General features: G+C 35.6%; 2 protein-coding genes across 3 annotated transcripts; one reads left to right on the top strand and one right to left on the bottom strand.

Moving 5' to 3' along the window:
* Positions 1-153: 153 nt before the first annotated feature.
* LOC126851390 (phospholipase A-2-activating protein) lies at positions 154-5410 on the top strand. Its single transcript, XM_050595310.1, has 6 exons — positions 154-440; positions 893-1762; positions 1845-2175; positions 2339-2579; positions 2652-3070; positions 3261-5410. The coding sequence occupies exons 1-6, from the start codon at positions 304-306 to the stop codon at positions 3585-3587; spliced, it is 2325 nt and encodes a 774-aa protein (XP_050451267.1). The 5' UTR covers positions 154-303; the 3' UTR covers positions 3588-5410.
* An 8-nt stretch (positions 5411-5418) lies between these two features.
* LOC126851414 (dual specificity protein phosphatase Mpk3) lies at positions 5419-12798 on the bottom strand. 2 transcript variants are annotated; one of them, XR_007687662.1, is made up of 5 exons: positions 10998-12798; positions 9720-9905; positions 9313-9555; positions 7380-7989; positions 6904-6913 (listed from the first exon to the last, which is right to left on the bottom strand). XR_007687662.1 is itself a non-coding variant. In XM_050595361.1 (4 exons), exons 1-4 carry the CDS (start codon positions 11392-11394, stop codon positions 7604-7606), a joined length of 1212 nt encoding a protein of 403 aa, XP_050451318.1. In that variant the 5' UTR covers positions 11395-12798; the 3' UTR covers positions 5419-7603. The 2 variants fall into 2 exon arrangements, 1 of the variants encoding a protein (XP_050451318.1); XM_050595361.1 differs by having other exon boundaries at positions 5419-7989.
* Between the last annotated feature and the right edge of the window lie 212 nt (positions 12799-13010).

Here is a 13010-nt window from a genome sequence, read left to right as displayed (position 1 = left end):
ACGGAGCAATTAGGGAGCAATCGTTTGAACTATTAATTATTAAAAAACATGAATTTCCAGCGGTAACTTATTTCCGGTCACGGAAATGCGGGCCTTTGGCTATCTATTAATCTGTGGTTCTAATATATTGTTAATGCGACGCATGCGCGTGCGACTCAGATTGCATCTGTCATCATGGCGCAGCGTAGCGCGCGCGAAGCGATATTTATGCGGGGCGTATACGAACACGAACGTGTAGTCGCGCAAAATTAACGTGTTTTGACTTCGCCCGAGAGCGAAACGGGGAGACTGTGTTGTGTCAGCATGGACAAGCAGCCGTATAAATTGAGCAGCGTGCTGCTCGGTCATACCGGGGATGTGAGAGCGGTGGCGACCTTCACCGACGGTACAGTCGTGTCGGTCTCCCGGGACAAGACCGCGCGCGTATGGAAACCGACCGGGTTGGTACTCTCAGAATAAGCTCGTCTTCCTCATATACGAGAAGCCTCTGAGTTTCTCAGCCTATTAGCTTCAATTTTCTTAATCTCACTATGTAGCTAAGAAAGAGATACGTTTCCTTTTCTGTATATGCAAGGTTACATCTAAATATTGCTAACTTTCTTTCGAAACAGAATCTATTTAGATTTATTTTGAGTCTGTAATCATTGCACAATAAAAATTAGCCTCAAATAAAATCAATTTTATTGTTTTCTATGAGGTATAATGCATATTATTCTTGTAGAGTATGATTCTCAACTGATATTGAGATGTTATTTTTTATTAGTATGTATATATATTTAAATTATGTATAGATTACTATCAGATAATAGAACGGTTACAAATATGTCTAAATAATATATTAAATATATATATTTTATATATATATTCATATAAAACATCAAAAATTTTACAGGAAGGATAACGAGTATGAACAAAGCGCAATATTGACAGGTCACTCTAATTTTGTCAGTTCAGTTTGCGTTATAAACCCATTGGAAGAAAATTCCAAAGGTTATATCATTACCGGTAGCAATGACAGTACCATATGTGTCTACATGGCGGATCAAACAGTACCTGTGCATACATTAACGGCACATCAGAATACTGTGTGCAATTTGAGGACTGGCAAGAAGGACAATACGTTTCTTTCGAGTTCCTGGGATCTCACTGCTAAATTATGGGACATAAGAGATTTGAATAAACCACAATTGAATCTCACAGGTCATACTGCCGCGGTATGGTGTGTGGCAGATTTATCAAGTGGCAGTATAGTGACTGGATCAGCTGATAAATTGGTAATAGTGTGGGCAAGAGATGGCTCAGTACAGCATAAATTAACAGGACACACAGACTGTATTCGTGATATAGTTGATATAAAAGAAGATGAGTTCCTAACTTGTGCCAATGATGCTACTATAAGGCATTGGAACGCAAAACTTGGAACTTGTTTAGGTACTTATTGCGGGCATGAGAATTATATCTATAGCATAGCAGCCATTCCAAATGGTACATATGTTTATTCGTCTGGAGAAGACAGAACTATCAGAGTATGGTACAATGCAGAATTGAGTCAAACCATTGTTCTGCCGACGCAATCGATATGGTGTATTGAGTTGTTCTCAAACGGTGATATAGTCGCCGGAAGTTCCGATGGTGCAGTTAGGATATTCTCGTCCGATCCCGAACGATACGCGAATTCGGAGACATTGCAAGCATTTGAGAAGGAAGTGGCAAGTACTACTCTGAATGCAGAGCAAGTAATTGGAGACATCAACGTAAAAGAGTTAGTGTCACTTTTTGTTTAAAGATAAAGTAAGAATCTTTCTACTCATACATTGTTAAATTAATTTTAATTTTGTGAATAGTTTACCAGACTCAAAAGTTCTTCTACAACCCGGTCAACGAGATGGTCAAACAAAGATTGTAAATGAAGGGGATGCGGTTAGAGCGTATAATTGGTCGCAAAGTGAACAACGATGGATAAAAATTGGCGATGTGATGGGAGCATCCGGCAGTACCGCGGCTACGTCCGGAAAACAACTCTATAATGGCATAGAATATGATTATGTTTTTTCAGTTGATATACAAGATGGCGTGCCACCTTTGAAACTTCCATATAACAAAGGTGAAGATCCTTGGCACGTTGCACAGAAGTTCCTTCATGACAATAATCTTAGTCAATTATTTTTAGATCAGGTACGAATCTTGGACAGTACTATTTTAATTTATTATACAATATTGTTTATATGAATGATAAATGTAATCTCTTTTGACTTTCGTTATTGCTTTATTTAAAATTGCAAAATCGTAAATCTGAATAGAAAGTTCGAGGTAAAATTATTTGTATACTTCGCTTCAGGTTGCAAATTTTATAGTAAAAAATTCTGAGCCAGCTCCAATTTTGTCTACTGGATCTCAATATGTAGATCCTTTTACAGGAGGAAACAGATATGTTCCTGGATCAGGAACATCGTCCAGTACATCCGATGTTACTGTGCAACCTACGATATTTAATTCTTCCAACACATCTGCACCACCTTCCTATATACCTCACTTGAGATATTTAAAGTTAGAACAAGCAAATATATCTGCCATTTTCGGTAATTAAGTTTAAAATAATTAGACATGATACAGAATATACAATTGTATCTCATTCTGTGTTTGTATTATAGAAAAGTTAAACGAGTTAAACGTTAAACAAGAAAGTATATATAAAATACCAAAGGAGAAATTAGACACGATAGGAAAACTCGTAAACGGTCAAGTATCCGAAGAAGTTAAGGCCAGTGCTATCAGTGCGCTGAAGAATCTTCTAGATTGGCCGAATGATACAGTGTTCCCAGCGCTAGATATAGCGAGACTTGCTGTGCTTCATAAGGAAATAAACGATCAATTGTGTACAGAGGAACTGCTACCTGTCATAGAAAGGCATATTAAACCTGATGCAACTCCGTCGAATCAAATGCTCACTTTCCGACTAATAGCCAATATGTTCCAACACGAAAAGGGAGAAAAACTTTGTCTTGATCATCGGGATGAGATATTGAAATCTCTGCTGGATCTGCAATCTTTCGGAAATAAAAATAATCAAGTACGTCATGTTAAGCAAGTTTTAAAATAATTATCGAAAACAAAAAAATGTCTATAAAAGTCTAAATTGCATGATTAATTGATAACTATTCAAATAATCATAAATGTAATTCATTGCTCTTTCCACATGCTAATCTTTTAGGATATAAGATGCAAATAGTGTAAGAGCTATAAAGTAAAATATTTTTCAGGTCGCAATATCGACGTACATCTTAAATCTGATTGTAGCATTAAATAAGTATAATGATATGCCTGCTAGAACGAGAGCACTAAATGTATTATTTGCCGTGTTACCCCGTTTGAATGAGCCTGAAGCAATATTCAGAGCTTTAGTTGGACTGGGAACGTTATTAATCGCTACACCAGATCCTGACGATCGTAACGAACTAATTAGCGCTGTGCGACAATCAGAAACTGCTTTGAGCGTTCTTAGAACTCTGTCGGAAAGCGGAACCGATTTCAATACGACAAACAAATTGGTAAACTGTTCCAAGCAAATTATTGATTTGATTATTTAATGTGCTTATGAATAGTTGGAACAGGCTATTTATACAACTGTTATGAAAATAAGCTTTATTAAATGGAAGAAGAGATTAAAAAGATTATATAATAATTAATGCAAATGATTACTACAAAACAAAAACAAAAAAATTTAAGATGTACTAATATATAATTTTAGTAAACGCAATTAAAAGTGCGAAGTAAAAGTAAGTTTGTGCACATATATGTATGTTTTGTAGTTTGGTTATTCAATCCACAAAATATAATAAAACAAATAAAAATACATTTTTTCATATGATTAACACACATTTAATTATTTAAATATATACTGTGCCCTTTCATGTAACTGTAGACTGTACTTAAAAAAGATGCGTTTACTGATTTATAATAATTAACACAAGACAATTATATTTCATGTTTGCAAAAAATACAAAGATATATTTAAGTATATAATATTACACGTGACTTTTAAAATTGTTCTACATATATTTCTAAACATCTTTTTAGAAAATCTATAGTAATTTATTAATACAATTAAAATTGTAAATGCTATATTAACAATTTATTTGTCTTTAATTTGATATTATTGATTAAGATAAAATAACATTTTTTGCAAATATTATTCAATGTTCAATATTTGACTGTTCTGAGAAACGGATCGTGTTTAGTGCTCCTTCATATACTTTTTAATTTTATTCCATCTATATATAAGCATAAATATTTTTTAATAAACAAACATCAAAATGTTATCAGTAATAAAATTAAAAGAAATCAATTTTCTTACATATTCCAGATTTTATAATTGATTTTATATTGAAAATACAATATTAAGAATTAACATGATTGCATTATACGAATAAAAATTAAAATTGTTACACATGGAAATAATGAAAACTAAATTAATTATTAATATTACCATATGGCAGATACAATGTGCGTGTAACGCATATATTTCATTTTACATTATCAAATAAACTCGGAAAATAAGAAACGAAAATTACATGCATGGAATGTAGATGACCTACTTAAATGACAATTGATTATTTGCAGTTCAGGTAAGATAAGTTGTATTTCTATAATGAAAATTAGTTAAAATATATATACAACGACGAATATAAAATAATAATTTATATATATAATATACATAATATTTGATTAAATTTTTCGGGCATATCGCGCGCCCAGTAAACATACAACAGACAACAGTGTAATAGTAGAATATGGTTATTACATTAACGTCAAATATATATTTCCTTAATTGTATATCAATTTACTCCTGCAGTAGCCAAGAGCTATTAATTACCGTAACTCTTGTAGTTAATTATTACACGAAAAAAATAACATTCACTTGTATACACTCATATTAACTTCAATTATGCTTAATGAACAGTACATGTAGTAATACATGAAAAGGTAGTTATAGTGTCACAGGCCATTCTGGCTTGTTATGGGAATGTGAATGCATTTCTTCTTTTATCGTTTTCTTTACAAAAATAACTTTTAATATATATCTGAGATCTGTGAGATAATAGAAACAGTGCTGATTCTCGTACAATTCAGAATCCAATATAGCGCACGAGTTATTACGCAATGTACAGCTGGATGCGTTTACATATGAATGCACAGGCCCAAAAATGTGTTCTCGTGTAGAAAATTATCTATATAAAAAATCCGAGGAGGGCTAATATTGCTCTGATGCCAGCAGAAATGTAATGTGCAGGAACCATTATCTTTCAGATTTCTATGTATATAGTAATGACGACGGATTCTGATTGACAACAAAATTGATTACCGATTATTTGAAGGCGTTACTTTAATCTTTAATAGTAAAATAGTAAAACTTTATTATCGGATATAAAAAAAAGAGTGAATTAATCGTTGAAACTAAAGTATTAATGATAAACGAGTTAAAAAATTTGAAATAGATCTTTAAAAAACGATTTTTTTGTAAATATTTCAAATGTATCTATTAATACAATAATAATACTCTAACTTTTTAAATTTTCTCTAGCCGATTTTAACGCTTTGCATTCCAAATTGATGAAGAATGAAAATAATAAGTAACGCCTTCATCTCTATCATTCCGAGTGGCTCGGACATTGATTTTCCTAATTTCGCTCTCTATATGTAGTGGTGACAAACCTGGCTTTTCTCATGAGCAGAAGAGATTCGGAATGCCCTACAGAAATGCACTGATTTCTAAGATGTATGTCCTCCCTTAAACTTAAGTTACTGGCATATGTACCTGAGGCGACGTGCATATACCTTTCGCGCATCTCGAAGGTCAAAATGCATTGAGGCGATTATCCTTGGCGAGATAAGTCACTTCAGTGTATGTCGTCAAACTATTTTGAAAATTACTATTTCGAACTGTATACAAAATACCAGATGAATAAAAGATTCCGGGGACGGATTTAAGAAGTTTGAACGCGGAACTTCGGGCTTTTGCAAATTCGAAAACGCTTATTTCCAAAAGAAAATGCTCGACACTTTCTTAGTAATATTAATAAGACTATGGTATGAACAAACGATTCGATCCTTCAGCGAAAAAATTTTTGGGGATCATTCTTGGTTGTGTGAAAAAAATTCCGCTTAAATTCGTCCCCGTGTATATATATATATATATATATATACACATATAAGAGCTTTTTTTAATTTTGTACCACGAAACTTAGTATACTAAGCGGTGATGTTTATCTTTGACTATACTTGTAATTGCCTGGTGGGAACTCGTCATTTAGAGATTACTTCGCGCATGAAACATCGCTTGCGATAAAATAAACACAGCCTCATTAATTGAAGGATTCGGGGAAAGAAGTATTAAAATATATATATATATATATATATATATGTATATATGTTTTAGAACTTTCTCTCTCACATACACCGTTCTCTCTCTCTCTCTCTCTCTCTCTCTCTCTCTCTCTCTTTTCTCTCGATATGACAGTATATTATGTCATATCTCGCGAATATACAGTGCCTGAATCCTGATATATCTTACATACCGTTTACAATCATGTACACTAAGGGTTTCTCGAAACTTGGAAGCATAACATCAGAATTGTACAATTATGATTACGACGCAACTGTTGCACGATGAGAAATTACGGAACCTCATTTATAAAATACTTTCAGTGTCCATTGCTGCCACGACAAGTTAGAAAGGAGAATTGTAAACTTTTCTTTTTTTTTTTTTACACATTTGGACATGAAAAGTGTCACATCTTCTAACCTCCCCATAAGTCACAACACGACCGCATCATATTATCATGATTCGATGGCGTAACGTAACGTGCCAAATCATCGTAATTGAAAATTTCAACAAGATAGACAAGCTTCACCGCTGCAAGTATATTTTGCAATGCATTATGTATACGCAGAAAAGCTAATTATCTAACAAAAAGATAATTTTTTAAAATATATTTTCTTTTTCTCAAGCATATTAATTCTCTCATTCCTATATTATTTCAAAATTTTGTCGAAAATTTCTCCGCATGTTTCGTTACTACATTAAGCAATTATAATCACGTAATAGTACTAAAAAAAACTCAATTAAAAAAAAAATCCTTAGAAATTATTTTACAAATTTTTCATCCATTGTAATATACAGTTATGATGAGTATTGAACGAGTGCTGCATATTCTTAAAAGCTAATCCTTTTAGAATTCATTTTGTAATAAGAATTTAAATGATTTACGTATCGTTAATTCATAGCGTCATATAGTCATGTTAGGAATGAGAGAATCGACAAAAAGAAACAAGAAATTAAAAAGAAGAAAAGTGCCAGCGTAGTAACTAACTTTGGATACCTCTAAAAACTACATCTTGGCATTTGCCAAACGTGTGTCTAACATTCTATTATATCTGAAGATATAACGGTAGAAAGGAAGAGGGCGGATTTCGATGCTCGTCTTTCACATATCAGAATGATAAAGCGCGTTATCGTAACCACTTTTCAATCAGGATTTTTCCTCTAAGGAGACGTGTGTGACGGAGGGACCTAAAATTTATATTGGGTCCCCCCAGGCCCGTCTCATTCGGCTGGGGTGCTCGCCGCCCATCTGTCGAATTCGATTCCCGAATCAGGACTGAGACCTAGATCAATGGGACTCAGGAAGCTGGGTGCCGGACAGTTGCAAGGCCCGTCAGGCCGGCATGCCCCGATACACCTCTGATCATTGTTTTTATTTTTTTGCCGATCCCCTCCTCGATCCCTCAATTCCCTCTCGAAGCTATGCAATTGTTCCATAAAGTGAAAATTCGGTGCGACATTGGACTTTCTACTACGTACTAGGTTGAAAGCGTCGTTCAAGCTGAGACTACACTTGTGCATGAGATAAGCCACGGTGATCGTGACAGATCGCGATACTCCGGCCAAACAATGAACCAGCACTCCCTTGTCCGAGCTCCGTGCTTCTTCTGAAAAATATGCGATAGGTCGCGATTTTAATCTCACAATCATAAATTCAATCGATTACCACGAAATTAACACTTGTTTTTTTTAATAATACAAAATTATTGAATATGCAAGATATAAGCTTTTTATAATAGTTTTCTAAACTTTATCTAATGCAAAACGATCTCTCGAATAAATTGACAGAAAGATCGAAATACAATAGATTTATTAAAACATTGAGATATAATGTTGTTCTTTTTGATAGCTATTATTTATTTAACATTACATATGTGAGATGTAAAATTAATTATTAACTAAATACTATCAGCTCTATATGTTATATTATGAGACATTTAATTAATTTGAAAATTGCAATAAAAATATGCCAAAGGAGACAATGTATGTCACGACAATTTTGTGTAAATGACGGTAACAAAAGATAGCCGGATTGCCAACACTGAAGTATATCGGAACAGTCAAAAGTACCAGACTGGCTCAATAGCAATGCCAAGCCTCGCCATTCAGACTTAAGTATAGCTCTCGCTCTCGGTCTAACCGGACATCCGTTGTTTAATTGTCTAGCACGGCTTGCCCGCCACGTGGGAAAGTTTCTATTTAGGCGAACCTATTTATAAGAATGCCCCTTTCAAAAGCGCGCGCGGGGACTTTCTTAAACAGGAAATCCTGTTTAAGAAGCGTGGTCCGAACTGAGAATTTTTGACGCAGAAAAAGCTCACATTTCTTATACACATGCAATAAAATGATGTGAGACATGAATTATGTTACAAAGCAAAAATAATATGAAAAAAAACTTTCTCTCTTATTAACACAGGATGTGTGGAAAATATTACGTGCATCTCAATTATATCGATCATCGATATATTCATGTAATTATTGTATATGAAAATTCTTTTGTATATTCATTGTATATTCATAAAATTTGTTTTATTACATATCTTTTGATCAATATAAAATATTTGTGATTATCGCTGAATCTCGCATGGGTGAGAAATTAATTTACATTATAAAAAGCGATGTTATGATAGCATCGGAATATAATGAACTGTAGGAAACCAATGACGAAACATCCATTAAAGATAGAATAATAAAAGTGTATGAGATGCCAATTAATAGCTGGGAATTTCTTTTCGCGGAAACATTTGCTTTCCTTTTACTTCTTTTGCTTTCATACATTTCATGCAATGTTTTAAGAAAAGGTGTTTTTTCTTTAAACATGCTTATGAAGAAAACGATTTATTTCAAAAATAATCTTTTTTTTTTTTATTTTAAAATCAATTGGAATAAATATATATATATATATATTTTAACTTCTAACAGTCACTTACCTATAAACTGAATTGCCTGGGGGAAGAAACTAGCCAAGTTCTGACTCCAATGATCGCTTATTGGTATCTGCATATACTTTATTAAACCAGCGCTTTCAAACACATTTGGTAAATCCGGTGTCACATTGAGTATGTACTGTATCCTGTGCCGCGCTAAAGCCTCGCGATCCTCGCTATTAGCCGCGTTACCGAGATACAAATGAGGTAAAATTTCTACGGGAAAATCTTTATCTTCCTCGGGACCTGGAATAAAACACCAGAAATTTAATACTGTTATACGGTTTTATTTTTTACTATTACGTCCTATTGTTGTGTTATAATATTTATAATAGCATTACATTATTTTTCATTACTATTATCATTATAGAATTTCCGTTAATTATATGCAATGAGAATATCACACTCACCAACTGAATCACATGTACTGTCACTGTCAGAATCCGAATAAGATCTAGTCGGCGGAGTGGATATCCGAAGGGATCTAAGGCCCATTAATTCGCCATCATTATTGTCCTGACCTGGGGCACATTCATTATTAGCTTGACTACCTTCACACCATTCTGGATATCTATCTCTGAACGCTCCAAAACCATCTACAAACAAACATTTATATAACAATAATTATTTGTATAAGATCAAGTTAATTTCTTTATCTGAAACAGTCAAAAAAATTTCACACCGCTATATTTATATATAATAATTTATAATAATTTTATTTTATACAATTATAAGAAAGAATTAATTTCCAAGTTTATTAATTTATTAAAATTTTCAATAAAACTATTATTAATGATAGAACCAGAAATTAAACACTTTATATATAATAATATTGAGAATAATAATTATATATAATAGATGGACTAATAAGATTATTTAAAAAAGAACGTTGTATTTTCTTTTGAAAAAGAAAAAATATGATGTGCAAAAATACAGAATTTTTTCATTTTTTTCATATCTATCATAAATTTAATTATTCTTGTAGTCGTTCTTGCATTAATATATATATATAATCAATAATTTGCTTATGTAAAATAAAACATTGAATGGCTAGACAGTCTTATCTAGAGCTTGATAAAGGCAGAGTATAGAATTAAGTGTCTGGTTCTACTGGAATGCCTCCCACATAAATCAATATTTCATTCACAACCAGTCTCTGTGCTTCAGCTGTTACTTCTGAAAGCCTTCCACACTATTACATTGCTATCTATGTATATATGTATGTGTGACAAACAAAATAATATGGATGCAGAGTTATAATTAGCAAATATTGTGTGATGCAGTTAAACTTTAGAAATTTTTGTCAAACATATTACACAAATCAAATTAATTACACAAAAAATTAGCATTATAATAATAATTTGACAATATTCTGGATATATACTGATATTGTATATTTAAATAAATAACATTAATCATATATGTTTATAATAATTAATATTGAGATAATATCAAGCAATAATAATATTGATACTGATGTTATATATTTATAATTATTTCTAATCTATATTTATATACAATTAACCACATTAAAGAACAAAATAATGAAAATATTCTAGTTTCAAGTCTCAGCATAAAATTGATATGCATATAAATCAAGCTATTAATTGAGCTTAAATGACAAATGATCTAAATAAGAATTGAACTATTATCAATAAATGACTATCATATAAAGATGCATTTCTCACCAATTAAAATAGCAACATTGCCACCACTGCTTTTAAGTCTCCGGCTCAAAACTTGTATCGTTTCACCTTGATGACCTGAAGGATCTGTAGAGTCACCGATTAGTACAAATGTTCCTCTATTGCTTTCATCTCCGCACAGAAACACCTCCACTCTGTTTCTCAGATCTAAGCACTTTATTGTGGACAAGAGGTCCACTTTACCAGCAGCCAATCTTCGCAACATGATGCTGGGTATGGCCAAGGATACTGAGCCTCTTATATGAGCATCGGAAAAATCTGAGTGGGCTCTGCAGTCTAGGATAAGAAGCTTATTGGGACCATTCTGCGATCTAAGCTCTCTAAACAGCCATTCTGGATCTAGGAAATCCTCCTCCATCACACCACCGCTGCCTGGCATCTTGTATTCTTCTGCAGCCTTTTATTTCTCTCAAGCAGATGACAATGCTGTCTTGTTTTACAAAAAGCAAGCTTCCCAGCTCAATGATCCTTCTTCAATCACTGAGAATTGTATCTCTCACAAAGATATTCTTGAGCCTCTACAGCATTGAAGTTCTGTCATTTCTCGGTACTGCACCGTGAGAAACAATACGTGACGGTATTGTCAGGGCATCATCGTTCTGCTACGACGATTGCTCCAACGACGATCCTCGCTCGCCGTCATCCGAGAAGCTTCTAGGTACTGACACATTGATTTCACAATTACACGGCAAACGTCAAAACAGTGTCCGTCGCCCATCGGGACGAGGAAGTCGTCAGCCTCGTCGTTGCGCGTCCTCCACGACGGAGCCGAGTGTATGTACATAAAAACGCGCGCGCGCGCCTGTGTGACCCGTAGTGGATACGCGTACACGCGTCTCCGTTACGAGCGTCTACTACGATTAATACTTTACTAGATATGACGAAATGGCACTTTGAATTGAGTGGCAGAACGCGTTTCTCGATGGCCTCATCCGGAGAACGATCGCGCCGACGTTCACCCGTCGACGGCGCGATCCGATGAGTTCTCACGCGTTGCCATCATTTCCTGCGACACTACGTCGAGTATATGTATGGGTCTACTCCGCCTCCTTCTCCTTCTCCTCTTTCTCCTCCTCTCTCAAAGCTGTTGCCACCACTACCATCACCAGCACCGCCGCTGCCGTCGTCGTCGCCGTCGCCACCGCTGCCGTTACCGCCGCCAGCTCGTCCCGATTATCGATCCTTTCGTGAATCAAGACGACGCGTCCAATTAACGGCACGGCTGTTACGGAATGTTTACGCTCGCCGTTCAGGAAATACATGTCCGACCCGCTCTACCTCGCGCTTGAGCCTCGGTGCTCGCGCGAGCTCGCTCTATCGTCACGGCGCGCCAACAACGGTGGTTCCATCCTTGTCGCTCGCACATTCGCGCGCCACCACAACGGGCTCGTCAAACGCACTCGCTCCCGCCTTCAGAGTGTAGTTCGAAACTAACGGTCGTGTACGTACGCGGATGGATCTCCGCTCCGCGATCAACGTTTCCGTATCCGTTCGAGCGTGAGACGTTCGTTCCCTCACTCTCTGTGTTTCTCTCACCTCACGAACTCCTTCAACATCGCTCCCAAGTCCAAGATATCCCCCTTGGGCAGATTTCCTCAACTCGAAGAAGAAGAGACACTTCGCAAGTATATGAAAAAGACTTTGTCCTCTTTCTCTCTTCCTCTCTGATCGATTCCGCTCTCGTTTAGTCGTTCTCGCTCGCTCCCCGCAGGCCACACCTTATCTCGAGAGTCCGTCCGTCGAGAGTCAGTCGAGAATGGAGCAGAACGGGCGCTCGGCGCGTCGCACCAAGGGCGGGAGACGCGGCGGACATGCGGGACGATTCGTCGACGGTCACGTGAGCCCGCGCGGCCGGCCAATCGCTGCGCGGCCTGACGTCAGTTCATTGACAAAAGATGTTTTCATTAACGAGGCGTGGGTAGTGGATGTATCGGGGGTCGGTGCTGACTGAGCCGTCGTTGAAGCGGCTCTGTGTGGCCTCGCGGCGACGGAGGG

This window comes from Cataglyphis hispanica, chromosome 8, assembly GCF_021464435.1.
Source record: "Cataglyphis hispanica isolate Lineage 1 chromosome 8, ULB_Chis1_1.0, whole genome shotgun sequence".
NCBI classification, from domain to species: Eukaryota; Metazoa; Arthropoda; class Insecta; order Hymenoptera; family Formicidae; genus Cataglyphis; species Cataglyphis hispanica.
The sequence above is the reverse complement of the archived record's forward strand: the minus strand, read 5'-3'. Positions and strand labels throughout refer to the sequence as shown.

What these genes read in the sequence shown, in the direction of transcription:
- LOC126851390 (XM_050595310.1), top strand. Translation starts at nt 304, where the DNA reads ATGGACAAGCAGCCGTATAAATTGAGCAGCGTGCTGCTCGGTCATACC. An exon ending in GGAGACATCAACGTAAAAGA is followed by an intron (nt 1,763 to 1,844) that starts GTTAGTGTCACT and finishes TTTTGTGAATAG; the next exon opens with TTTACCAGACTCAAAAGTTC. An exon ending in AAATATATCTGCCATTTTCG is followed by an intron (nt 2,580 to 2,651) that starts GTAATTAAGTTT and finishes TTTGTATTATAG; the next exon opens with AAAAGTTAAACGAGTTAAAC.
- LOC126851414 (XM_050595361.1), bottom strand. Translation starts at nt 11,394, where the DNA reads ATGCCAGGCAGCGGTGGTGTGATGGAGGAGGATTTCCTAGATCCAGAA. An exon ending in CAATGTTGCTATTTTAATTG is followed by an intron (nt 9,906 to 10,997) that starts GTGAGAAATGCA and finishes GTTTGTTTGTAG; the next exon opens with ATGGTTTTGGAGCGTTCAGA. An exon ending in CAGTACATGTGATTCAGTTG is followed by an intron (nt 9,556 to 9,719) that starts GTGAGTGTGATA and finishes GTTTTATTCCAG; the next exon opens with GTCCCGAGGAAGATAAAGAT.